At 52.2% G+C, this 23967-nt stretch overlaps 1 protein-coding gene across 13 annotated transcripts in view; it reads right to left on the bottom strand.

Moving 5' to 3' along the window:
- The window catches only part of PTPRT (protein tyrosine phosphatase receptor type T), a 956692-nt gene that overhangs the window by 238339 nt on the left and 694386 nt on the right, over positions 1-23967 (bottom strand). For all 13 annotated transcript variants that reach the window (XM_066235857.1, XM_066235861.1, XM_066235858.1 and 10 more), the window contains 2 exons: positions 4757-4958; positions 2981-3083 (listed from right to left, as the gene is read on the bottom strand). In XM_066235857.1, the coding sequence (XP_066091954.1) occupies positions 2981-3083; positions 4757-4958 (305 nt within the window). The remainder of the gene's footprint in view (positions 1-2980; positions 3084-4756; positions 4959-23967) is intronic.

The raw sequence follows: 23967 nt of genomic DNA, 5'->3' as shown, positions 1-23967 counted from the left end.
CGATGGTCTTTGCCTGGCCCCTGCCTGCTTCTCTGCCTCTCTCCTCACCTCTGCCGCAGCCCCGCTGGCTCCCCGAACACACTGTGCACCCCGTCCGCCTTGGCTCCTGCACCTGCTGCTTCCTCCTGGCTCACACGCTTCCCTTTGTCACTGAGCAAGCTCCCCCTCCTCCGACCGGTCTCCGATCAGGCAACACCGCCTCCAAGAAGCCCTCCCCGCCCCGGAGCCCAGCAGGCTGACGACGACGAGAGCCACCGCCCTGAGCTCTCCGAGAAACCTCTCACTCAGCACACAGGGTCGTCGCTGCAGCAAGCCACCCTGGCAGGGTGGGAGAGTGGGGGGTGGGGGCAGCAAGCCACCCTGGCAGGGTAGGAGAGTGTGGGGGGGTGGGGGCAGCAAGCTACCCTGGCAGGGTAGAAGAGTGGGGGGTGGGGCAGCAAGCCACCCTGGCAGGGTAGGAGAGTGGGGGGTGGGGGCAAGCCACCCTAGCAGGGTAGGAGAGTGGGGGGTGGGGGGCAGCAAGCCACCCTGGCAGGGTGGGAGAGTGGGGGCAGCAAGCCACCCTGGCAGGGTAGGAGAGTGAGGATGGGAGCAACAAGCCACCCTGGCAGGGTAGGAGAGTGGGGGCGGGGTGGGGGCAGCAAGCCACCCTGGCAGGGTAGGAGAGTGGGGGCGGGGTGGGGGCAGCAAGCCACCCTGGCAGGGTAGGAGAGTGGGGGGTGGGGGCAGCAAGCCACCCTGGCAGGGTGGGAGAGTGGGGGGTGGGGGCAGCAAGCCACCCTGGCAGGGTAGGAGAGTGGGGGGTGGGGGCAGCAAGCCACCCTGGCAGGGTAGGAGAGTGGGGGGTGGGGGCAGCAAGCCACCCTGGCAGGGTAGGAGAGTGGGGGGTGGGGGCAGCAAGCCACCCTGGCAGGGTAGGAGAGTGGGGGGTGGGGGCAGTAAGCCACCCTGGCAGGGTGGGAGAGTGGGGGGTGGGGGCAGCAAGCCACCCTGGCAGGGTGGGAGAGTGGGGGGTGGGGGCAGCAAGCCACCCTGGCAGGGTAGGAGAGTGGGAGGTGGGGGCAGCAAGGGGACACGGGAGAAACAGCTAATCCCAAAGCCGAGTCTGACGCTGAGCAGAGGGGCCCCACCGACCACGTGGAGGTCATCTCTAAGGAAGCCGGCTGGGGACCCAAGGGAAGGTCTACTACAGAAGCGGGGCTCTGCCCCCAGCCTCACTCCAGGGACTGCATTAGAGGTGATTAATTCACGGCCGAGTTACTTTCTTATGAAGGTTACTACAGATACATCAGCATGACAGGCGGGGCTCGGAGGGAGAAGGCTCGGCGTGTTCAAGCCAGAGCTGAATATTAGATTCTAGTCACTATTTGATTGATCTTTTAAGCAATTCTGGGATTCTGTCACTTAAAAACCAATAAATCTTTGAAGGCCTGGGGAAAGCAATGCAAAAGCAATAAATCTCTATTGTGGAGTATTAGAAAAATAGGCCAGGCTGCCGACGTGGTCTGGCCGGAGAGACGAGGGTGTGGGAGCCCCACACGGCGATCCTCCCTTCCTCCCTCCCTCCCTCCCCTCCTCACCTCCTGCACGCTCATTTCTACCAGACAGAGTCGGACCCTGGGGCCTGGGAGGGGTGGCAAGTGGCGGAGCAGGGGCTGGAGTTGGGCTGACCCGGAGCCTGAGATTGGCTGGCACAGGGAGGAGGAGCAGCCTGCCTGGTGAGACCAGAGGCTGGGGCTTAGCTAGGAGTCTGCTGGAGGACAGGCAGGCTCTCCACTCACAAGTTACAGGCGAGGACCACACACCCAGAGCTGAGGGACCCCTGGGAAGTCCTCTTGCCTCCCCCTCACTTCCTAGATGATTTAAGTTCACTCCACAGCATCCCCACCAAAAGGGTTACCCAGTCGTCACGCGATATCCGAGGCAACCTTCAAGGGGAGCGATGCACTCAAAGGCAGGAAGCAAGGTCCATGTCTTAGTGGTACTGCCTCGGAGCCTCTATAACACCCCACACGTATCTCCATAAATACTGGATACACTGTAACCACGCTTTCATGTTTCTGTCTCCCCAATGAGTTGGGCTTTCTTTACACCATGAGCTGTTCACGCCAGTTCACTGCTGTATCCTAAACTGCCCCTGGCATAGAGTGAGCACTCAATAAAGATTTAAGGAATAAATAAATGCCTTCCCGTTCTGGGCATCTAAGATATGCAATGTATGCTTGGTGAACTGGACGGAGCCAATTTGGAAGCGGTTTTACCCAACATTCCGCTTGATTTCAAGGGACTGAAGCACCGTGATCTCTGAGCAAAGCTAGCAGTCAACACAGGAACCGTGTGCCCTTGCGCAGTGTAGCTGGCTTAAAAGAGATGCCCACCTTCCCGGTGGCCGTGAGCCAGGACCCTGCACTGGGACAACTTCGCTACTGGGACGCTTTGCTTGCCTGGACTGTAAGTGTACTTCTGACCTCCAGCAGCCTCTTGTGAAAACCAGCCGTACGGCTTTGACTTCAAGTCCCTCTGTGGGACACTAGCACACTCTGGCCCAAACCGGGACCAGCCCAGAGGTCTGGCTCTGTTCATCATCTCTGAGCGGGCTGCTTCCAGAATTCAGCGAGTCTTACCATTTGTCTGCTAATGCCATTCAGCCACGGAAAGGTAACTCGGCCGGCAGACTGTGCTTCCAGGCTTCCAACCCAGTAAATAAATTTACCATAGGTGTGTTCCAGAAAGTTCTCTCCCAGCCAGCCCTCCTCAACTACCCCCGTCAGCATGCTCCCTCTGAATCAGCTCCAGTACCCCACTGTGCAGAGAGAACCCTTGGCTCAGCGGCCCCCTTCAGGGCTGCGGACCCGCATCCTCCAGGAAGCCTTGCCCCCGGCCGTCCTGCCCAGGGCACTGATGCTGCCGCACTTTGATGGGCGGTGTGCCCAGGGCGGAGAAGGAGCACTGAACCTCCAGGTGGAGAAAGCCGCCTCACCTGACAGGGGCTCCCCGGGACTGAGCAGGCTTCAGCATCACCGTGATGGTCGTGTCTGTTTCGTTCAGCGGGGTGTCTGTGTCATATTCGGGCATCGACGGAGCTGGGTAGAGAACAGAGAGAGCGTGCAGCTCAGCGCAGGTCCAACCCCGCTCACCACCGCCCCCTGGTGTCATCCCTGACGACACTGGATGCCTGGGAGGAGGACGCTTGGGAAAAAGGCTTAGACCAGAGTCACGTGGCATCTCAGGCTTTCAGCAAAGCCGGTCCTGACCTCCAACCTGCCGGAGGGAGGGCTCCTTCGAGGTTCAGGAGAGCATGCAGAAGGGTGGCGGGGACACGGCCAGTAAGCCTCACGGATCCAAAAGTCCCATCCCGAGTAACATGCAGGAAATACAAGTGCTTCACAAAGATGTGAAGGCAGTCAACCTTGTTAAGCACATTTAAAATGCAAATTACAGATGCAGTCATTCTTCTTATCTTTTTCTGTTTCTCTTGAGACCCTCCTTTCCCTATTCCCAACCTATGGGAGTGCAACTAAATCTAATCCCCTTTTTAAAAATTTATTTTTAATTTATCAGGATGAGATGGTTTGCCAAACTATACAGGCTTTAAGTGTACAACTCAATACAACACCATCTATACACTGCCCTGTGCACCCTCCGTCCCCGCAATGCCTGTCTCTGCCCCTACTGCCCCGCCCCCCCCACCTGCACCCCGCCCCCACCCCCTTCCCCTCTGGCTGTTGTTACCCTGTTGTCTGTGTTAGCCCTTCACCTTCTTTCATCAGTCCCCTCATCCCCCCCTCCCGACAGCTGTCCATCTGTTTCCTGTGTCTCTGCCTCAGTTTCCATTTTGTTCCTCAGTTTATTGTGTTCATTAGATTCCAAGGCCATTGAACCATTGGTGGTAAGCGCTAGTAAAATCCACTTCCCTTTCAATTTCGTATTTCAAGTTCTGGAATTTAATCCTAAAGTCATAATCCCAACCCACGAATTCAACGTTATTCTGTAACGTGTTTATTGAAGCGTTACTTTGATAAAAAATCATGGATGCACCATGTCTAGCCAACCACAGGGGGGGGGTTATCTAATTAAATTATACGTCCATCCACTTGGCAAAACATTGCAATCAAAGCAATGTGGCAACATGGAAAATGTTTATGGTGGAAATATAAGTGAAAACATCAAGCTACAAAAACACAGTGGGTCTATTATGTGATATATGTAAGCAAGTAGACCAGAACCACATAGGTATTCTGAAAAAAACATAAATTGGGAGAAAAGGCTCTGAGAAAATTTTGCTTGACGCTGTCTGATGATGGTGGCGGCCTCACAGGAGATGGCAGGTGAGATTGGTCTATATAGCTTTGTAACATTTATCCATCCATCCATCCATCCATCCATTCATCAGACATTTCATGAGAACTTCTGCTGTGCCCTGCCCTGCCATAAGGAATATTTAGAAAAATAAATCATATTTTTACAAGCCAATCTGTATAGGGGGAAAAATGACTACTTAATGCAACTGTGTGGTATATTTTTTTGATGAATTACTAAGCATTCCCTCTGATCTAGTTGATAACTTTTTATACTTTAGGAAATTCGTAGACTCTGCTTTCTTCACGAGACCACAATAGTAACACACGAGGGACTGTACCGTCCCCGACTATTTCAACACCATACGGTGACAGCTGGCTCTCGCCTTTTTCACTCCCCAGGATATTAGAAACGGGGAAAAATAAGAAGCAACGATAACTTTCTGAGAGAAGGATACCTGAAATTTTGGTGGCGATCCTAGTGGTGACGGGGGGCCCAAAGCCCTTGGCTGTGCTGGCTTTGATGGTGAAGGAGTAGGTGGTCCCTGGGTACAGCCCCACAAAGAGGTGGTGGGTTTCGTTCCGGAGCTTGAAGACTTTCCCCCTCTGGCTGGAGAGGTCGGCGCTCGGGTCCAGGGAGCCAACAGCCTTGTAGTTGATCTGCACAACAAGCCAACAGACAGATCAGTCAGCACCGCACGCAGGAAGCTGGACGGAGCTCACAGGGAGAGACATCCGGGGAGGGAAGGAGAAGGCACGAGAGCTTGGTCAGCTAGTCCTGGCGCTTACGTCCACCTTCCGGGTTACCCGGTCTGCGGCTGCGCCACCACTGACACCCTGGGGCATCGCTGCCCGACAGAAATGCAATGCGAGCCGCAGACACACTTTTTAATGTTCTTGCAGGTCACATGAAATTGAAAAAGAAACAAAATATTTAATCAAACAATATGTCGTGTCGCACTTAATATAGGCAAAATATTGTCATTTCAACCTGTGATCGACATAGAATGCTAATGAGATATTTTATATCCATGGTTTAGAATATGAATGAATACAGCCTCTATTTATTCACGTGGAGTCAGACACCAGCCCCAGGTGGCTAGCAGCCACCACGTTGGTCAGTGTGGCTGCAGAGCAGTGCTCAGAGAGAAGCATCCCAATGCAAGTTATTTGGAAAGCCCATCAAAAATGCATCTCCTGGACCCCGCCCCCACAGTGCTGACTGCTGCTTTCTCATTGGCTATGTCGTGGTGTATCTTCCTCCAACTGCGGGGCATCAGGATACTTATTCTCATCCTAATGATGCAGAGACCCAGGCTCAGCTTGAAACATCTTGCCTTAAATCAGCGCTTTTCAAAAACAGCAACGGAGAAGGCCCAGGTCTGAGTGTCCTAATCCACTGCCGACCTGTCATAATCCCAAACCCCATCACACGTGACTCGCCATGGACGCAGGATGGCACCCTGGTCCCCAAGGCTCTAAAACCTGTGCTTTGTATTCCATACCACCCTGCCCGGCCTGGGAACACACGACATTGATGGAAGAACACATTCATTCATTCACTTAGTGCTCCTTCACACACGTTTCCCCAGACTCTCCTTGGCCAGACTCTGGGCAAGAAGACGTGCCCACTGACCATGCACTTGGGTGGCACTGCGATGTCAAGGCACCAGAGAAGTTTCTAGGTGCTCACTCTCAATTTTGGCACTTAACCTGCCGTGACAGTAACAAAAAGGTTGGCATCCTGGCCCTGGCCCTGGGGATCACACTCTGAGCATCACGTTTCTAAATTAAACATGTACAGAGGACCCAGGTTCGAAACCCCGAGGTCGCCAGCTTGAGCGCGGGCTCATCTGGTTTGAGCAAGGCTCACCAGCTTGGACCCAAGGTCGCTGGCTCAAGCAAGGGGTTACTTGGTCTGCTGAAGGCCCACGGGCAAGGCACATATGAGAAACCAATCAATGAACAACTAAGGTTCTGCAACGAAGAACTGATGCTTCTCGTCTCTCTCCTTTCCTGTCTGTCTGTCCCTATCTGTCTCTCTCTCTCTGTCTCTATCACACACACAAAAAAAAATAAAACAAAAGTAAATAAATAAATTAAATATGTCTTAAAGTGGAAAACACAGTTTTGTTGTTGTTTTTTTATTGTAGCTAGTTCATTCTATTAACATGTATTATTTGTGTATAAAACACAGACAGAAAACGACACAGCCCCGTGACTTTTTACTGACTGGGCACAGCCATATAATCAGCACCCAATTAAGAGAGCGAACATCACCAGACCGGAGAGGTTCCCTCGCACCCCTTCAACCCCAACCTGCCTCCCGTGGCAAGGACACCTTCTCTCCAGACTTCTCTCAGCACAGGGCAGCTCCGCCTGGCTTTGAATCTGTATAAATGGAGTCACACGGGGAGTGCTCTGTAGTGTCTGGCTCCTCCCGCTCCACATTACGTTTGTGAGATTCACGCAGGCCTGACACATGTAGCTGCAGACCACGCACGCTCGTGGTTATTCAGTATTCTGTCACAGACGCAGGACGGCACCCTGGTCCCCGAGGTTTCTAAAACCTGTGCCCTGTATTCCACACCACCCTGCCCGGCCTGGGGACACACGACATTGATGGAAGAACATTAATTCGTTCACTTAGTGCTCCTTCACACACGTTTCCCCACGCCCCTGTATACTAGGACCCGCACAGTGGGCTGCTGGGACCCTCAAGTGAATCCGGGTTAGACCCTGCCCTCAGGTGTCTCCTCTTCTAGAGCGAGGGAAGTCAACTATACGGCACCTTACGTCACTTTGTCCTCCAGCACCTACGTCCCCATGCTCGGTGGGAAGGGCAAGTTTAGGCAGGAAAGGGAACACACCGACTTCAGTTCAAAAATAAGCAGTTGGCTGTTTCAGGCAAGGGCAGCAAACATTTTTGGAGGAAGAGGTCACTTTTGTCTCCTGTATCAAAGCCGTGCAGCGATTGATAACCACGTGTCTAGGAGAGAGGCCAGACTTTGCCTGGGGCAGAGTGAGCCCAGCAGCAGGAATGCCCAGGGTGGAAGGATTTGGACATGTTTGGAAGCAGAGCCTGGGCAGGGGTATCCGTCCCATATGTCCCCGGTCACCCCTGTCCACTCCAGCCCTTCTCAGGCAAGCAAGCTACAAACATCTGCCTCTCTTAGCTTGAGGGCTTTCTGCTTGGGCGCCGGCAGGAAGTGCCAGGTAATGACCATAGGCGGGACTGCTGGTTGTTGATGGCATTTCCCAGGCTCCCCTCGCCCCTGCTGCCTCCTAGGGGATTTCCCTGAGGGATCCTGCTCCACGTGCCCCCCACAGGTCGCTAGCTGGAATGCCTGCCTCATCACTGGCTACCTTCCTTTCTCTTCCCCACTCCCAAGTGTTTCCCAAACCTCTCAAAAATCGCTGGTATTCCTTGTCTGGGGGGGGTCTGCTTCTGAGAAACACCCACCTAAGACCAAGCGCTCAGAGAAGTATCTCAGGGGAGAGCTGAACTAATAGGGTTTTGGCGCAGGGGAAAGAGCATTCTGGGTTCTAGGTAGAGAGAGCTGCCTGAGCAAAGGTCCCGAGTGGGGTGGAGAAGGCTTGTGAGAACTGAGAGAAGACCAGTGTGATGAAGTGCTGAGCGTTCAGTGTGCTGGATTCCTGGCTTCCCCAGCCGCAGAAGCAGGAGCACGTTCAGGGAACCGCCCACCGCAGCGAACGCCCGCCCACGGGTGGGGAGGACGCGCCTGCGCATCTGCGTCCTTTGAGATTCCTGTGCAGTCCCCCTGGCCCGGCTGGTGGCAACTGCACTGATGATACACACGCACTGGGAGGGGAAACTGATGCCTTTTTCACTAACCAATTCCTTCCCTGCGCTCCAAATTCAACCCAGAAGAAGCAAGTCAATTTCCATCGAGCTGTCAATATAATATATACCGTGTTCCCCTGCTCTCCTAACCCTTCCTGGTATTACAGGATCCTCACTTACTCGTAATGAAACCCTGGGAATAAATCAATGTATGTTAATATAGCGTGCCTTCAATTTTTCATGAAGGGCTTCGCCAAATCTAATCCCCACTGCTTTGTCAGAAAGAGCCTTTGAAAAATGTAACTTGCAAGTTTGATGAACTTGCAACTTGTGAGGGGGGATAGGGCTGGGGAGGGGAAGGTGAGAAAAACGGAATGGGACGGAGCTGGGGCCATCAAACGCAGGATGCGGTGCGAATATTCGTCTGCAAGGGGAGCAAGCGGGAGATCTGTTAGAATAGCAAATATGAAGTGTGTGTGTGTGTGTGTGTGTGTGTGTGTGTGTGTGTGTGTTCGCGCGCGCCCGCAGGGTGCTGAGCTACATGTCAACCCTGGCTCCAGGGGCTGGGCTCTGGCTGCAGCACGGTGATGGAGGTTACCTGGTCTCTTCTGGTCTCTGTCAGTGGCATCATAGCCCAGAGCCAGAGTGAGGACTTCACCATGAGAACCCCTTCAGTCACATCGCCCCTTAGACTCTCATAGCTCTTGGGATTAAGACCACATTGCTATTCTAAGCTCTTCCCCAGCTCCCTCAATGAGTTGGTCTGTCTTGGGATCCCTCTTGCAATCCAGGCCTTATTACAGTATATAAAAAAAGCCATGTCCTTTTTGCCACAGGACCTTTGCATGAGCTAGTCTGACAGCTCAAAATGCTTTTCTCTTTCTCATGCTTCCCTTTCTCCTAGTTAATGACTCCTCATCCTTAGATCTTACTCAACATGACACTTGTCGTGAGCACCTTCCCTGACTCCTTTACGTTCACCTTCCCTGACTCCTTTACGTTCCCTGAATCACATCTCTCCTCTGTGGACCACAGATTTTACATTTAGCCATGCCATTACTTCATTATGAGTCCCTTTCCCACTCTCCCAGGTGCTGAAAAAGTAAATCCTGACGGCCAGTCTGGGGCCCTCCCCAGTTTTTGTAAATAACACTGGATTGGAACACAGACATGCCACTCATTTATGTCTCGTCAGGGCTGCTGAGACCCTTTATGATGAGAGAACCAAGCAGTTGTGAGGGAGACCCCACGGCCCACGCAGCTTTGAGCAGTTTCTCCCTGGAGGAACCCCCTGGAGGAAGAGGTTGCTGACCCCGTATGCGACTGTAAGCTCCAGGAGGGCAAGGACCTCATCCGCTGTTTGTTCTCCGTTTCCTCCCTTTTCATGGATCAGCGAACCACCCAGCTAGCTGTGGGACTTGAGCAACCAACCAGCTCCCCCTCTCTGAGCCTCGGCTTCTTTAAGGGTGAAATGACCCCTTTAACTTCAGTTTCTGTTTATGACTGATGTTGCAGTGACCTCCAGCTTCTTTGCTCCTGAAGGGCAGCCCCTCTCTCCTGAAGGAAGGACCCGGGGGGGGGGGAGGTCTGTGTGTGGCTCTAGCCTTTCCACCAAGGCTTCAGCTGTACGGGAGCAAAAAACAAGCAGCCCTTCTACTTTGGGATGAAGAGGAAGGAGCAAGAGAGGCACGGAGAACAGAAGGAAACAACTTCCAACACCCCGTCCCGGAAGAGCCCCACAGGCAGGACTTGTTTCTTGCGCATGCGTAGATTGAGCTGGGCTGTGGAAAGACCAGGGGGCTGTTCATATGGCTCACTCCCAAACAGGTGACCCCATAGGAGGAAACTCATAGCAGCATCAATTGTCAGCAGAGACAGTATAAACTGGGCCACAACCTGCCCTCCAAAGCTTGACGTTCCAGAAGCATCCTCTTTGTCTACTACCCCATGGCGTATTCTTCCTAATCCCTTTGTGGGAGAAGTGAGTCAGCCCCCTAGGTTATCGGTCCCACCTGCTCCTGACTTTCTGCAGATGGCTTCCAACTCATACTCTGGAGGCCTCAACATAGTAGAGTGTTAATAAGACTACAGTTAAAATAGACCAACATAGTCAGTTCATTAAATAAGGGTTTAAATTCAATGTACTGGTTAATATATTTACTCCCCCTTTTTTTTTCTGACCCACTGTACAGGGAAGGTCTTTGCCATCTGGGTGAACTTTAAGGCAAACATACAAAAGGAGACCAGTCCAAGGTCATCTGCTCTTGTAGTGTTGACTCTTTGGTTTCCTGGCGATTTAAAAATAACATGGGGACACAGTCCTGAAGAACAACAAGAAGGCAGAGATGGCTGTGACGCACACACCAGTGACTTCTTGGCCAGGGGGCCCTTATTGTTCCTAGAGAGCTGAGGACTATAATCGCAGCAGAACACACACACACACACACACACACACACACACGATTATGACTGACATGTGTACCACTGTGCTGGGTGTTTCCAATACTGTCAAGCCAGCGAGAGGGTGCGGGGACCTTGCCGTGTTTGTGCACAGACAGCTCATGCTTTTGCTTCTGTTGAGAAGAGATTAGTCTCTCAACCCGTAAACGCTCACTGAGAGCCCACTCTGGGCTGAGCTCAGAGGAAACAGCCAGGAAGACATCCCAGTTTCTGACTTTGGGGACAAAGGACCAATAGTTATTTGCAGGGAACGAAGCCCTTTGGGGACACAGATCTGGGAGTAACCGGTTCTGCCAGAGAGAGGAAGGACAGCTCCCCAGAGAAGCTGCCCAAGGGCTGGGCTGGGCCAGAGGTCCTCAACATGGACTAATGGGCTACAGAGTACAGAACGCCCCAGGGCCTTCTGAAGAAGTACCAACGCCCGACCCCCAGCCCAGATTAATTACATCAAATGCCGTGGAGACAATGCATTGGTACATTTCTAAAGTTCTCCAGGAGAACCTATTGGGCGGCCAGGTCTGAGAATGCGGGGGCTGGGCCCCACGACACGAGGGGGACTAAGCACAACTACAAAATGGGGCACGTGCCAAGGAAAGCCATCCTGAAAACACCATGTTGGAAGGAACCAGAAACTCATCATTCAGCCACAATGGCTGCAGGCAGGATTTGCCGACGGTGGCGGGGGAAACAGAACACTCCCACAGCCGTATCCCTCTCCGATCTCCTAGCAACTGTGTGGTTTCACCCTGAAACCACAAGTTCTTTGACACGTTCCCCCAGAGGGCACAGCCTAACTCCTCTCTCCTCGAGTGCGGGCTAGACCTACTGACTCACGCTGAATGAACAAGGGAAAGATGGGAGCGTGAAGGTAGAGAGACCTGGCAGACGCCCCCGTCACCATGCAGCCAAGGTCAACATCGTCCATGGTGAGTCACACTGAGCTCGACGGCCCCCCGGGTATGATGTGATGAGAAGGGTATACACCCTCTGTGGTCTTGGCCCCCAGAATCTCAGCCCACTAATGAGAAAATATCAGACAAACTCACACCGAGCACTCTTTAAAAATGTCAAGGTCATGAAAACATGGGAAGACTGAGGAACTGTCACAGATTGGAGAAGAATAAGGAGACACGACACCTAAATGCTAGGCAGGAACCCAGAAAGGAAGAAGGGACACCCACAGAAAGACTTAGCAAACCTGAAAACAACAAAAAAAATAAAACAAATAAAAAAATAAAACAAACCAAAAATATGAGTTTAGTAAATCACAACCCACAGACATGAATTCTCCATTTGACAATCATACCGTGGCTCTGTAAGACGTTAGCATCCAGCGAAAGTTGTGTGAAGGGTAGAGAACGCTCTGCATTATTTTTACACCTTTTCTGTAAATTCAGAATTATTTCAAAATAAAATATTTAAGAAACAACAGAAAGGCGTGCCGGGTTTTGGCACCTGTGAGGTCTTCATCGTGGCAGAATAGAGTCTACAACAAATATTCACTGAGCTCTTGACTTGGCTTTTGCTAAGCCCGGGGAGCCTAGGACAACACAGCACAGTGCGGGGAGAGGGGTGACCACAGGGATGAGTGTGAAGGCACATGAGGACCGATCGGTAGGAAGGGAAAGTGGTTCCTGGGAGCATATCCTAGAGAAGGCTTCCCCTGGAGTCTTACCCGGATGAACAGGGTGGGAGGAAGGTGGAAGTGGTGGGGGACAGAGGACGATGAAGGAAGGGGAAGCCTAGAGACGCTCTTGGGCAGGTGTCTACTGGCATCTGTGATGCTTTTGTACAAAGTAGAAAAAGGCACCTCTCCAGGCAAAGCAGTCCCCCTCACTCCCAGTCCCCCACACTTCAGTAAGCCGAGGGTCCCTGTGTACGAACAAAAAGATAACTCTTTCTTATGCCTGGTCGTATTCCTCTTGACAGATACGGCCCAGCGCCCAGTGATCCCCAGCCCTTTGGTGGGATGTCTTTGTGCCGTGCACAAAACTATGCAACAGTAGACAGCAGCCCTACACGGAGGTCAGGTCATGGAAGCCTCCAGGTGAATACGCAAGTGCTCTGATGTCATCGTACGGTGATCTAGACCCATTAAAGGGGAAGGTGGGCTATCCAGAGAGGTACAGGGTCATTCCTGGGTTTAGGAGCAGTGCTGCTGAAATTGTGGTCTGTTGATAAGATAGCGTCAGCATCACCTGCGAGCCGGTTAGAGATGCAGATTCGAGGGCCCATCCCAGACCTACTGGTCAAAATGTCTGGAGTTAGGGTCCGGAGTTTTCACAGGTTCTGCCGGTGATTCTCGTGAGTGTCAGGTTTGGAGAAGCACGATGCCTGGCAAGGGGGCAGAGGATTGAACTGACCAGAGGAACAGAACCCCTTCGGAGGGCCTGGCTCTCACCCAGAAGGCAGGTGAAAAAGAAGGTCTGGTTCAGACCAGACACTGAGGGATGGAGAGAAGGAAGTGGATTTGAGAGCCCGTACGTCCTGGCTCGTGAAGGATGAGGTCCTGGGTAATGCAGGAACTAGACAGAGCCAACACGTGGGGAGATACGCCGATACGCCTTCCGAGGCTGCGAGCTACTGGGGGGGGGGCGTGAACGTCCGCTACGCTGACCGTCTGCTGAGGCCGACCTGCAGGCATGAGAAGAGTTGGGGAGGGAGGGAAGGAGGGAGGGCCGTTGGATGTCAGCCTCGCAGAACCCGCGTTGGAGGCCCAGATCCACCATTTTCCAAGACGCGCGTGATTAGGGTAAACTATTTTGTCGCTTCACCGGCCAAAGTGCTTTCCTAACAGCTGGATGGAGCAGCTCACCCCTGGGCAGGAACTGCCAGGCTTCTCGGTTTCCCAGGCTGAGCTCCAGGGTCAGACCCAGACCATGGGCCTGGTTAGCTGTGCTGGGACTGCCTGGGCCGTGCTCCTTGCCCAGGGCCGCCAGCACAGGGGACAGCGCTGGTGACTGACCCAGCAGGAGAGTGCTGCTGCCACCCCGCAGGGAGCTGGTCCTAAGCTTCTGTCACCAGGATCACAGCGGGGCTGCAGAGGGGAAGCCGCCTTGTTCGTCCACCATGGCTTTTGCTGATTGCCAGGCAATACCCCATTCTCTAACCTCAGCCGGCTTCCTGGTTGCTTTGGGATCAAACACTAGGAAAGAGCAAGCTCAGAGTCCAGCTGGCCCAGGGTTATCACTACGCACCATCTGGCAGCCCAAACCGCAAAGGTGGCCAGTAGCTGATAATACCGAGAATTAACATATATTGAGCGCTAACCATGCGTCCACACTGCCCTAAATCACCACCCTGTCCCTGGATGCCCCACCGACTGCAAGGCAAGGCCCTCCTGTGAATATCTCAGCCCTTCCAATGCTTACCACTGGGCTAACTTCTCAGTCGCCTCCTCTCCCCTCCACTGACCCACATGGGAGGAATATTCTGACAACTTCCCTCTTTCAAACCACTCTGACTTTCAAAGGCGCAGTCAGACTCCCATAACAGGGCCACCGTCAACCCTGATGGCTCTCAGCTCCCCCCTCGCTAAGCTGTCATAATGCAATTTAATAATATGAAGCTTAAACCTCCTTCCAGCTTTTAATCTCATGGTGGGGTGTCCTGGGTGCTATGATTTCGTTATTTTCACCGAAACTTTCTTGCTTAATGAGTCTGTCTGGTGATATTCCCCATCGCTCTTGGTCTGCATTGCAATATTTCTCAGGCTGTTCTATTTATTTATATTTTAAAATGTAAGCGGCTTGCCTTCCAACTTCACACTCAGCTGATTTCTGTCCTGCTGAGTTTAACCTGGTTAAATCGCTAAGTTGCGTGACCAATTCCTCTCCAGTTGGCTTTGGGAACGGGGGGGGGGGGAGAGGTTGAATAATCCCCGACCCTGCTCCCTGGAACCTCGCAGCCCGGCCAGCGGCCCCTCTGGCAGAGAGCGCCTGGGGAAATCCTTCACCGAGAGCAAGGCCTGGGTTCCATTTATTCATCACCGCGACTGCCAGCTCCCAGGCTTGGCACAGAGCGGAAGTCAATGAGGTTTACTGAAATAAATGAGGATTTGGAATGAACATGTAACAAACGCGGAATGTGCTGCAGTTGGATTTGCAGGGAAGTCCCCCCCTCCCCCGATGCCAATGTCCAGTGTTTTCCGCCCCGCCCTGCTGACCTGCCCTCTGGGCACATCCATATGTGACCAGTTGCCAGGGAGAGGACTGGCCGTGGGTGCCAGCAACTGCTGGAACACAAGGTTTGTGGGTGATCTGTGAGGGCCCCCGGGAGAGACTTGGGAAGCATCCCTGGCAGCTGCCGCCATGCCTGTTGGGTGCATAGCTGGCACTCGATTAAATTATGTATTAAATAATTAATGAGACCCCATCTGGAGAAGCTCTCGTCCTCTTGGGTCTGAGTTTCCAAACGCATAAAAGTAGACAGACCCTTCAGTGCTTTCCCATTGTTGGTGATTTTTAAAAACAGCCACAAATTTCCTTTGACAGTCCGCCAATCAAGAGAGGAAGCTTATGTCCCCCTCTTGAGCCTGGGAGGACTTGTGACTGCTTTGAGCAAAAGAATGTGGAGGAAAGGATGCTCTGTTACTTCTGAGACCGGGTCATAAAAGGGCAATGCCGCTTCTGACCTGTCTGGCGGGGAGTGGGGGAGGACATGTCGTCTACAACATCTAACATGCAGTGTAAGAACTCCGCCCCCCTGGGGCCGCCATGCTGTGAGGAAGCACAGGGCACATGAAGAGGCCATGTGCAGATGCTCTGGTGGATCAGGTGCATCCGGTCTCTGAGTCAGACCTGTCCAGGTAAGGGAGCAAGCCTTCAGATGATGACTCTGGTTCCCAGCTGTCTAGTTCCTCCCGACCACTTGGGATTTCTTACCTAAGTCCCTGAACATCATGGGGCTGCAATAAGCCATCCCTGCCACCTCCTTTCTAATTCCTGACCCACAGAATCTGTGAGCATAATGAAATTGTTGCTTTACGCCACTAAATATTGGAGTGCTGTGGTACACAGCAGTGAATACTAGAACAAACACCATTTGTCCATTATACTGGAGAGCTTCTTGAGAGTATGGATACCATGTTATTCACTGTTTGTATCTCAAAGAGTAGATGCCTAATGAATACATAGTACCTTCTTAACCAAGTGATCAAAGTTAACTCCAGCAACGAGGAATATGGACAACCAATCACTTGTGTGGTCTTTTTGCCAAAACCGCATAACCTAAATTAAAGTGCACAAAACAGACCAGAAGAGACCAAAAGAGGCCAGTACTCTCGACATTGCCAAGCGCTTACAGACCAAAAACAAACAAACAAATAAAATTCCCCCAAAAAACTCCAAAACAACAAAACAAAACAAAAGCTGAAGAGCTGATCTGAATTAGGGGAGACAGAGGGATAATAGCCAAGAAGTTCAATGTCAGATCCCAGATTGAATTGTGAATTGGAAAAGAACATTGGTGGGAAACAAGTGAGATTCAAATAAGGTCTGTAGATCACAGTATTCATCACATTGTAGTTTATCATATTATCACTGTTGCTTTCCTGGTTTGAATCATTTTACTATGGTCACATATGATGCTAACATTAAGGGGAAGCTGGGTGATGGGTATATGGGAACTTTGTACTTTCTCTAAGTCAAAAGATTATTTTTAAAGTAAACATTTTTGTGTGTGTGTGACAGAGACAGTGAGAGAGACAGAGAGGGACAGGTAGGGGCGGGAAGACAGACAGGAAGGGAGAGAGATGAGAAGCATCAATTCTTCATTGTGGCTCCTTAGTTGTTCATTGATTGCTTTCAGATATGTGCCTTGACTGGGGGCTACAGCAGAGCGAGTGACCCCTTGCTCAAGCCAGCAACCATGGGGTCACGTCTATGATCCCATCTTCAAGCTGGTGAGCCCGCGCTCAAGCTGGATGAGCCCGTGCTAAAGTCGGTGACCTCAGGGTTTCAAACCTGGGTCCTCTGCATCCCAGTCCGATGCTCTATCCACTGCACCACCACCTGATCAGGCTAAAGTAAACATTTTTTAAAAGGAGAACAAACAAACAAAATGTGTGCTAACTCACACTGGTTGGCTAACTTGGAATTGTAGAATGTCAGGTCAGAAGCCAAAGGCTCAACCTTCCTCTTCTAACCACCTTGTAGAAATTCATTACAATAATGAGTCAATACATATTCATCACCACTTACTGTTGTCCAAGCAAACGCCATGCCAGACACACTCATGCTTTCCTCAATCACAAATTTACGAGACTAGTACCATTTTTATCCCCATTTTATAGAAGAGGAGCCTGTGGCTCAGTGAGAAGTAACTTCCCAGGGTTCTCCCGGCCAGCAGGGGGCAGAGCCAGGCTTGGCACGCAAGCATTGTGAATCTAGAACCCACCTGCTCCACCTCAGTGGCGTGCTGAGGTTTCCAGGGACTGGCAGACCAGAAACTCTGCTGGGAGAACCCAGGCACTGAAAAGTTAGCCAGAGGGAAAGGACACGCCTAGAGGGTGGAGGGGCGGGGACAGTCCTGGTGACGGATTTGGGCATATGCAAACCAAAGTTAAGGAGAACTGTGGCAGGAGTAAATTTGGAGAGTGGGGGGAGATGAGGAGACCTGCTACCAGACGGCGTGTCCCAAGCCCCCCAGAGGGTTTCTCCCGCAGTCTGAAACTTCTGCCCCGCCTCAGAAGGCTAAGGTGGGCGTGTGTGGGGGGGTAAATTCCAGAGGCCCTTCGGAAGAGAAATCCATCACATAATCACACATTCTGGGTCAGCCAGGGCTGAAGTCTAAAGGTTCACAGTTGCGTTTTTCCTTCATTCAGCATTTTTCTCACGAAATTAAAATAGAATTGATTTTCTCCACTGTATCTCCCCCCCCCACCCCGCCGCCGCCCTTAAACTAGGCATTAGGAAAGGAAATAAAGACAGGAGTATTGGAGATAGGAGCAACAATTCAAACCAGCAAAGCACATTTGCAAGATGCTTTATTAGCCCCTATTATGATGGGAAGGTTTTATGATAGCCCGATGTTTGGTCCTCTCTCCTCCTCCCCGCAAGAAAGGAAAGCTTTTGTTTTTCTCCCTTCTTGGTTAAAATGGACTTTTTTTTTTTTCCTAACACTCTCTCCTGCTGGTCTCAGGTTAGAAGCTCTCTCTTTTTTTTCTTCTGATCTTGCCCATGTGGCATTTCTCCAGAAGCAGACACACAGCAGGTGACATAGCTATTTAGGGAACTGTCGTTCCCGATGACATAATTCGTTAGGAAGCCCCCCCCCCCATCTGCAGTGACCACAGGCCCTCGGCTGGGTCCAGAATGGAACCTCACTGCCGAGGGAAGTTCCTTCAATGACTAAGCACTCAGCAGAAGCTGAGGCTCAGAGAGGTCACGAGGCATGCCTAAGGCCACACAGCGAGTGGATCTTCTCTGAGGAGACGGCTGTGGGGTCTTGCCCACGAAACAGCCTGAGCAAGAGTCAGAAAACCTGGCTACAAGTCCTGGTGAGCAGAAGGCTGTTGGGAGCAGGACTGCCCACTAGAAATCAAACATGAGCCACATTTGTTCATTTTTAATTTTCTAGGAGCCTCATTAAAAAAAAAAAAAACAAATAAAAAGGAACAGGTGAAATTTGTTGAACTAATATATTTCATTTGACCCAAGATACCCACGATGTTGTTATCTCAACGTATAATCAACACAAACTAATTCATGAGATACTGTACATGCGGTTTTTCCTACTAAGCGTTGGAAACCTGGTGTGGATTTCACACTTCTTAAACGCCCTGATTCGGACCAGCCACATGTCAACACTTGACAGCCACGGGTGACTTGTGGCTCGACAGTGCTGGTCTAGACCAGGGTTTCTCAACTTCTTTTCTTTGTTTGTTTGGCTTATTATCACTTTCTAAGAAACCTATTTAGGCTATTTTTTTTCTTAATTTCTCCCCCGAAACTTTGATTCTACAGGTTTGTTGTATAGCTGTGTATTGGGCTCTACACATATCAGTATAGCTTTAATGCACGTTATGAGTATCATGCATATGTATAAGGAAGAAGAGGGTGGTTTTTTTGTGCATTCCTCCCCTTCTTCCAAGAACCCCTTTTCCCCTCATGTGGGCAATAGCACCTGTAATGCACGGTGTACACCCAGCAGTACCAGCCCTGGACTTCCGTTCTTATCTGTAATGCGTGGAAGGAGGACTGGGGTGTGGGCAGAGCAGTTTTTGTGGGAAAGCGCCTAGCACCGCTGAATGCAGCACCGGTGCTGATAAGTGGGTTGGACTGGTGCTTCTAGCACATTGCTCCTTCCCACACTGCGGGCTGTGCCCGGGAGTTAGCCCCCTCCTCAGCCCACGTGTAGTTCCAGGGGTATGTGCTATCTGCCCACGTCCTCTCTCCTGCCTCGGGGGTCTTCCCCAAGCTGTGACAGGGAGGGACCAGGGGTGCTGTCCTTCAGCCTGGCCACAGCTCGGCCGAGGGCAGCAGGACCTGTCGGAGGACAGCTTCAATGCCTTCCCTGCCAGATGGGCACTGAACTGGTGCAGGAAAGCTGGAGGGCAGTCTCCTGACACCAGGACCAGGCTTTTCCTCCCTTCCCTGGGTGCCCTCTGGCAGAGGGGTGGTGCCCAGGCTTATTCTCTCAGAGCCAAATGTCATATGTTCTAATTCCTCACCCACTCTGCGGTGTACCCCAGAATTGAGGTACTGACTGTGGACTAAGGTGCTGTCTCCCCCTTTCCCAAGAGCCCATGCTCCTTGTGGATAAAGATGCAGATCTGATGTCCCAGATCCTCGGAGATCCTGGTACTTTCTTCCCTTCCCGTCCCACTTCATAGCTGCCAATAAGATCCGTCTCTGAGCCTGTGGTTCCCAAGCAGCTCAAACTCGTCATTGACAGCTCTACCATCTCTGTCCAGTTCCTCCTTGTGTCCCATCTGAGTGAGTCATGTCCCTACAGTCAATGCCAGGGCTCATCAGGGAATCATCCAGGACACCTCTGGGGACAGGGACCTCAGCCCCCCTTACTCTGGGACCCTGCCTCTGGCCATGCTGTGAGCATGTGGATGCTGGACTCAACCGTGGCCGGCTCCATGCTCAGCTCTTCCCACAATTCCATCTGCTCTGCGTAGCGCACGTGAGAGGGGCGGATTGCAAGGAAAGGGCCTGGCGTCCTAACCCGGGGACAGCAGTGTAAAATCCCGGACGTAGTGAGCAGTCTGACTGCTGGGTCCTCCAGAACCGAGCCTCATTAGGTACCCACTGCAGCAGGGAGACGCCGGGCTGCAAATGAGCGGGGGAATCGGGTTTGAGGTTTCCCCCTTTTCTTCTTTTCTCTCTCCTTTTGCTTCCTCCTTCTTCTTCCCCTGTTTTTCTTTTTTTTTTTCCTAAGCATCATAGTCAAGTGCACTCCTCGGATTCCTGTGATTCTTTATAGATGTAACCCCTCCCCTACCTTTCACTTGGGAGGGGGTTCAAAATAGAAAGAAAATGTTTTTGAATGTTATCGGTAAAGATTCAAAGAGAACAACAGCACAACAACTCCCCAGTGGGCTTCCTTCGAGAGCCTCTGCTGGGTGAGTCAGGGGAGAACAGGAGACATGGACCAGGCCCTGGGCAGGGAAGAGGAACACAAATTCGGGATGCTGAGAAAGCGTCTCGGAAGATGAGCATTAGCTACCTATCCAGCATGGCTGTCCCCAAGCTGGACCTCAGGAGTGTGGAGCTGACACGAAGACATCGAGAGCTGTTACAAGCAGTGCTCCTGAAGGGGGCGACCCAGAGCTGTTGGCGGAGTAGCCTTCAGTTGTAACCCACTCCCCCACCCCCACCACCAAGCCTGAGATCTTGCAACCCATTGCTCTGCAAGGAGTGGGAAGTGGACTAGGGGCTTAGCAGAGCCTCAGAGAACAGATACACTGTTGGGCTAATATTTGAAGTAACACTAACTCTTGATGAGGTCTGCGCCTGGAATTCCAGCCTCCCATCGAGATGCAGAACTCACAAATCCCTCAAATGTGCAGAAGGCATCTCAGAGACCCTGTCTTTAACACGGACGGGGTGTGCAACCAAAAGGCACGGGATGCTACGTGTGGAAAGTGGAGAGAATCATTCCGTTGACTCAGATGGAGGCTTCTCCATTGAAAAGTATCAAAATTTGCATGAAAGACATCAAAATTTGCATGCTATTGCCAGAGCAATAGCAATTTAAATACACTTTGAAGTGCTTTGAATATAAATACAGAAATTCTTGCACGGAGACCTGTGTAGGTTGGCTTCTCATCTTATTGCTGCACAATGGGTTCATGGTGGGCCTGGAGTGGGGGGATGGAGTGGCCCAACCACACTGTCTGGGCCACCTAACCTGTGTGGGTATGGGGAGTCCTCCATCAGAAACGGCCTCTCCAAGTCTGGCTCTTTCCTTCAATGACAGACAATCCAGGAGCCCAGGGTTTGCCTCCAAAGAAGACATTCAGGAACCATGAAAGCGCTCCAACAGCAAACGGGACCCTACGAGGAAGGACGCACCACATGTCTGCGGATCTGAGCGCCCCTGGAGAGTGTGGACAGTGTCCAGTGCCCCCTCCATCTTGAATCTGCGTGTGGAAAGAGCTTCCTTCCCTGTTCCCTGGACTGCGGTTTTCCATTTCTGAGTCAACAATGACAGCGGTGCCCTGCACACGTCTGCCAACGTGCCTTCAGTCGCTCAGAGGACAGAAGCCGTGCTACGCCAGAAGGGTGGGTTGGAGCTCACCCCAGAGGCAGTGGGGGTCAGCATCAGCCCCGCTGCGGGCTGAAGACAGAGACGCTCTGAAGCAGGTGGCAGGGAAGCCAAGAGCCAAGCCAAGAGGAGAGTCACTGTGCACAGAGGATGGGGCAAAGTAAAGGAAGCAGAGAGCAGGAAGCAAAGACCAGAAAAAGACGAGACGCCTGGGTAGCCTGGGTACCTGACCTACTGATTATCTGTCCGTGACGCCAAATCATTTTTCACCCACTGCCCGGGTGTGTCGGTCAAGGCAATCTGAGGTGTTCTGAGGGACTTCTGCTTCTTAAGCCTGTTTCCCTGATGGGAAGATCTCAGCTACACCATCACCTCCCTTGCCCCTTCCTCCACGCACAGACAAAAGATACTGGCTTTTCTAGCTCAGGAGCTGCCTCTGTGTCCTGTCCTCAATCTCTGTCCGTGGTCCATTCCTCCCCATCCCACATCCTGCTCCCTGTCTGCCGCTAGGAGCCATGGGTTCACCCAGAGTGCAGACCCCAAACCACATTAATCCAGAGGGGCACTTGGGGCTCCCCAAGGCAGCATAGCTTGTCCAGGAAGCAGAGCTGAATGTCAATGCCATGTGGCCCCCCCGGGGGGGGGGGAACAGCCAGGAAGCAGCTGTGTGGGGGCGGAGCCAGTCTGTTCTGCCTCGTCAGAGTCCTCGGACTCCACCGGCAGATAAGGGTCAGCAGTGCACGGCCAGCACGTGTCAGGTGTCCAGTCTCCCCCTTGAGCCGCATGCACACAGAGGCACGCCACACCAACCTGCCTGGCTGTGTCCATGGCGGTCCCTCAGGGGACGGGCTGCTTTTCTCCTGCTGTTCCTAAAACAAGACGAGCCCCTGCTCCTCCTTTCTCAGAACCAGCGGAGAGCTTCCTGCAGCGGTCCAGACCCTCTGCTCTGCCACAGATTAGCTGTGTGGATTCGGACAAGTTGCTTAGCTTCTCGGTACCTCAATTTCCTCATCTGTTAGATGGGTCTCATAGGTCTAAGTAAAGAAATGATTGAGACAATTCTTGCAAGGCCCTGAGAACAAACAGTGCCTGGGACATAGGACACGCTCAATAAGTGTATCTTCCATTATTTTTATTTATTTATTTATTTTCCAAAGTGAGAAGCAGGGGGCAGCAGACAGACAGACTTTCACATGCGCCCGACCAGGATCTACCCGGCATGCCCACCAGGGGGCGATGCTCTGCCCATCTGGGCTGTTGTTCTGCTGCAACTGGAGCCATTCTAGCACCTGAGGCAGAGGCCATAGAGCCGTCCTCAGTGCCCGAGGCCAACCTTGCTCCCATGGAACCTTGGCTGCAAGAGGGGAAGAGAGAGACAGAGAGGAAGGAGAGGGGGAAGGGGTAGAGAAGCGGCTGGGCACTTCTCCTGTGTGCCCTGGCCGGGAATCGAACCTGGGACTTCAACACTCCTGGCTGATGCTCTACTGCTGAGCCAACCAGCCAGGGCCACCTGCCATTATTAATATGGAAACATTCAGGCCCTTAATGGTTTTTCTTTGCTTTTACAATAAAACAAGTATCCAACAGATCCTGCCTGGTCTGGCCCCTCCTGTTGTCCCCACACCTTCTCATGACCACATGTCGCTGTGATCTTCCACTCAGAGCACACTAGCCTTCTCCCTGTGCCTGGTGCTGGCCCTGTGTCTCCCTTCCTCGGGCTTGTGGCCATGCTGTTCCCTCTGCACCACATGCTCTGCCATCCCTTCTTGCTTTGGTTAATGTCTCTCCCTTCAGGTCCCCCCTCTACTGTCATTTCCCCAAGCAAGCCTTCCCTGTCCAAGTCCCATGTGCCACGATTGACTCTGACAGGACCAGGACCATTCTGCAGGGCTCTAGGGAGCATTGCTCAGATTGTACCCACATGGATGGTGGCCCCTAGAGGTGTACAAAGGAGCAGCCCTACAGGTGAGGGCGATCAGCCAGAGGTGGGACAAGGGCTTCTGGGGGTGGGGGGACAGGATCTGCCCCACGGGATAGGGAAGGAATAAGAACATCAAATTAAGATGAGCAGGTCCTGGCCGGTTGGCTCAGTGGTAGAGCGTCAGCCTGGTGTGCGGGAGTCCCAGGTTCGATTCCTGGCCAGAGCACATAGGAGAAGCGCCCATCTGCTTCTCCACCCCTCCCCCCCTCCTTCCTCTCTGTCTCTCTCTTCCCCTCCCGCAGCCAAGGCTCCATTGGAGCAAAGTTGGCCTGGGCACTGAGGATGGCTCTGTGGCCTCTGCCTCAGGTGCTGGAATGGCTCTGATTGCGGCAGAGCGATGCCCCAGATGGGCAGAGCATCACCCCCTGGTGGGCATGCCAGGGTGGATCCCAGTCGGGCGCATGCGGGAGTCTGTCTGACTGCCTCCCGTTTCCAACCTCAGAAAGATGAAAAAAAAAGAAAAAGAAAAAAAAATCAAAGGTGAAGTTATAAATTTGCAATTAAATAAATCCTGCTAAAAACAAAGGTAATATATACTCAGAAATCAGCACTTCCTAATTATTTTACTAAAGTTTACTATTTTCTATGCTTTTGAGTTCTAAAAAAGAAAATAAAATAAGATGAGCACTGGCCAACCTTTCCTTTGGGACTCAGGGTCCAAGCACCGATGACTTAGTCTGATGTCTCACATGGCTGCTTCCGCCACT

The sequence above is a fragment of the Saccopteryx bilineata genome, chromosome 6 (assembly GCF_036850765.1).
Source record: "Saccopteryx bilineata isolate mSacBil1 chromosome 6, mSacBil1_pri_phased_curated, whole genome shotgun sequence".
Classification (NCBI taxonomy): domain Eukaryota; kingdom Metazoa; phylum Chordata; class Mammalia; order Chiroptera; family Emballonuridae; genus Saccopteryx; species Saccopteryx bilineata.
This window is presented reverse-complemented; position numbering and strand designations above follow the sequence as displayed.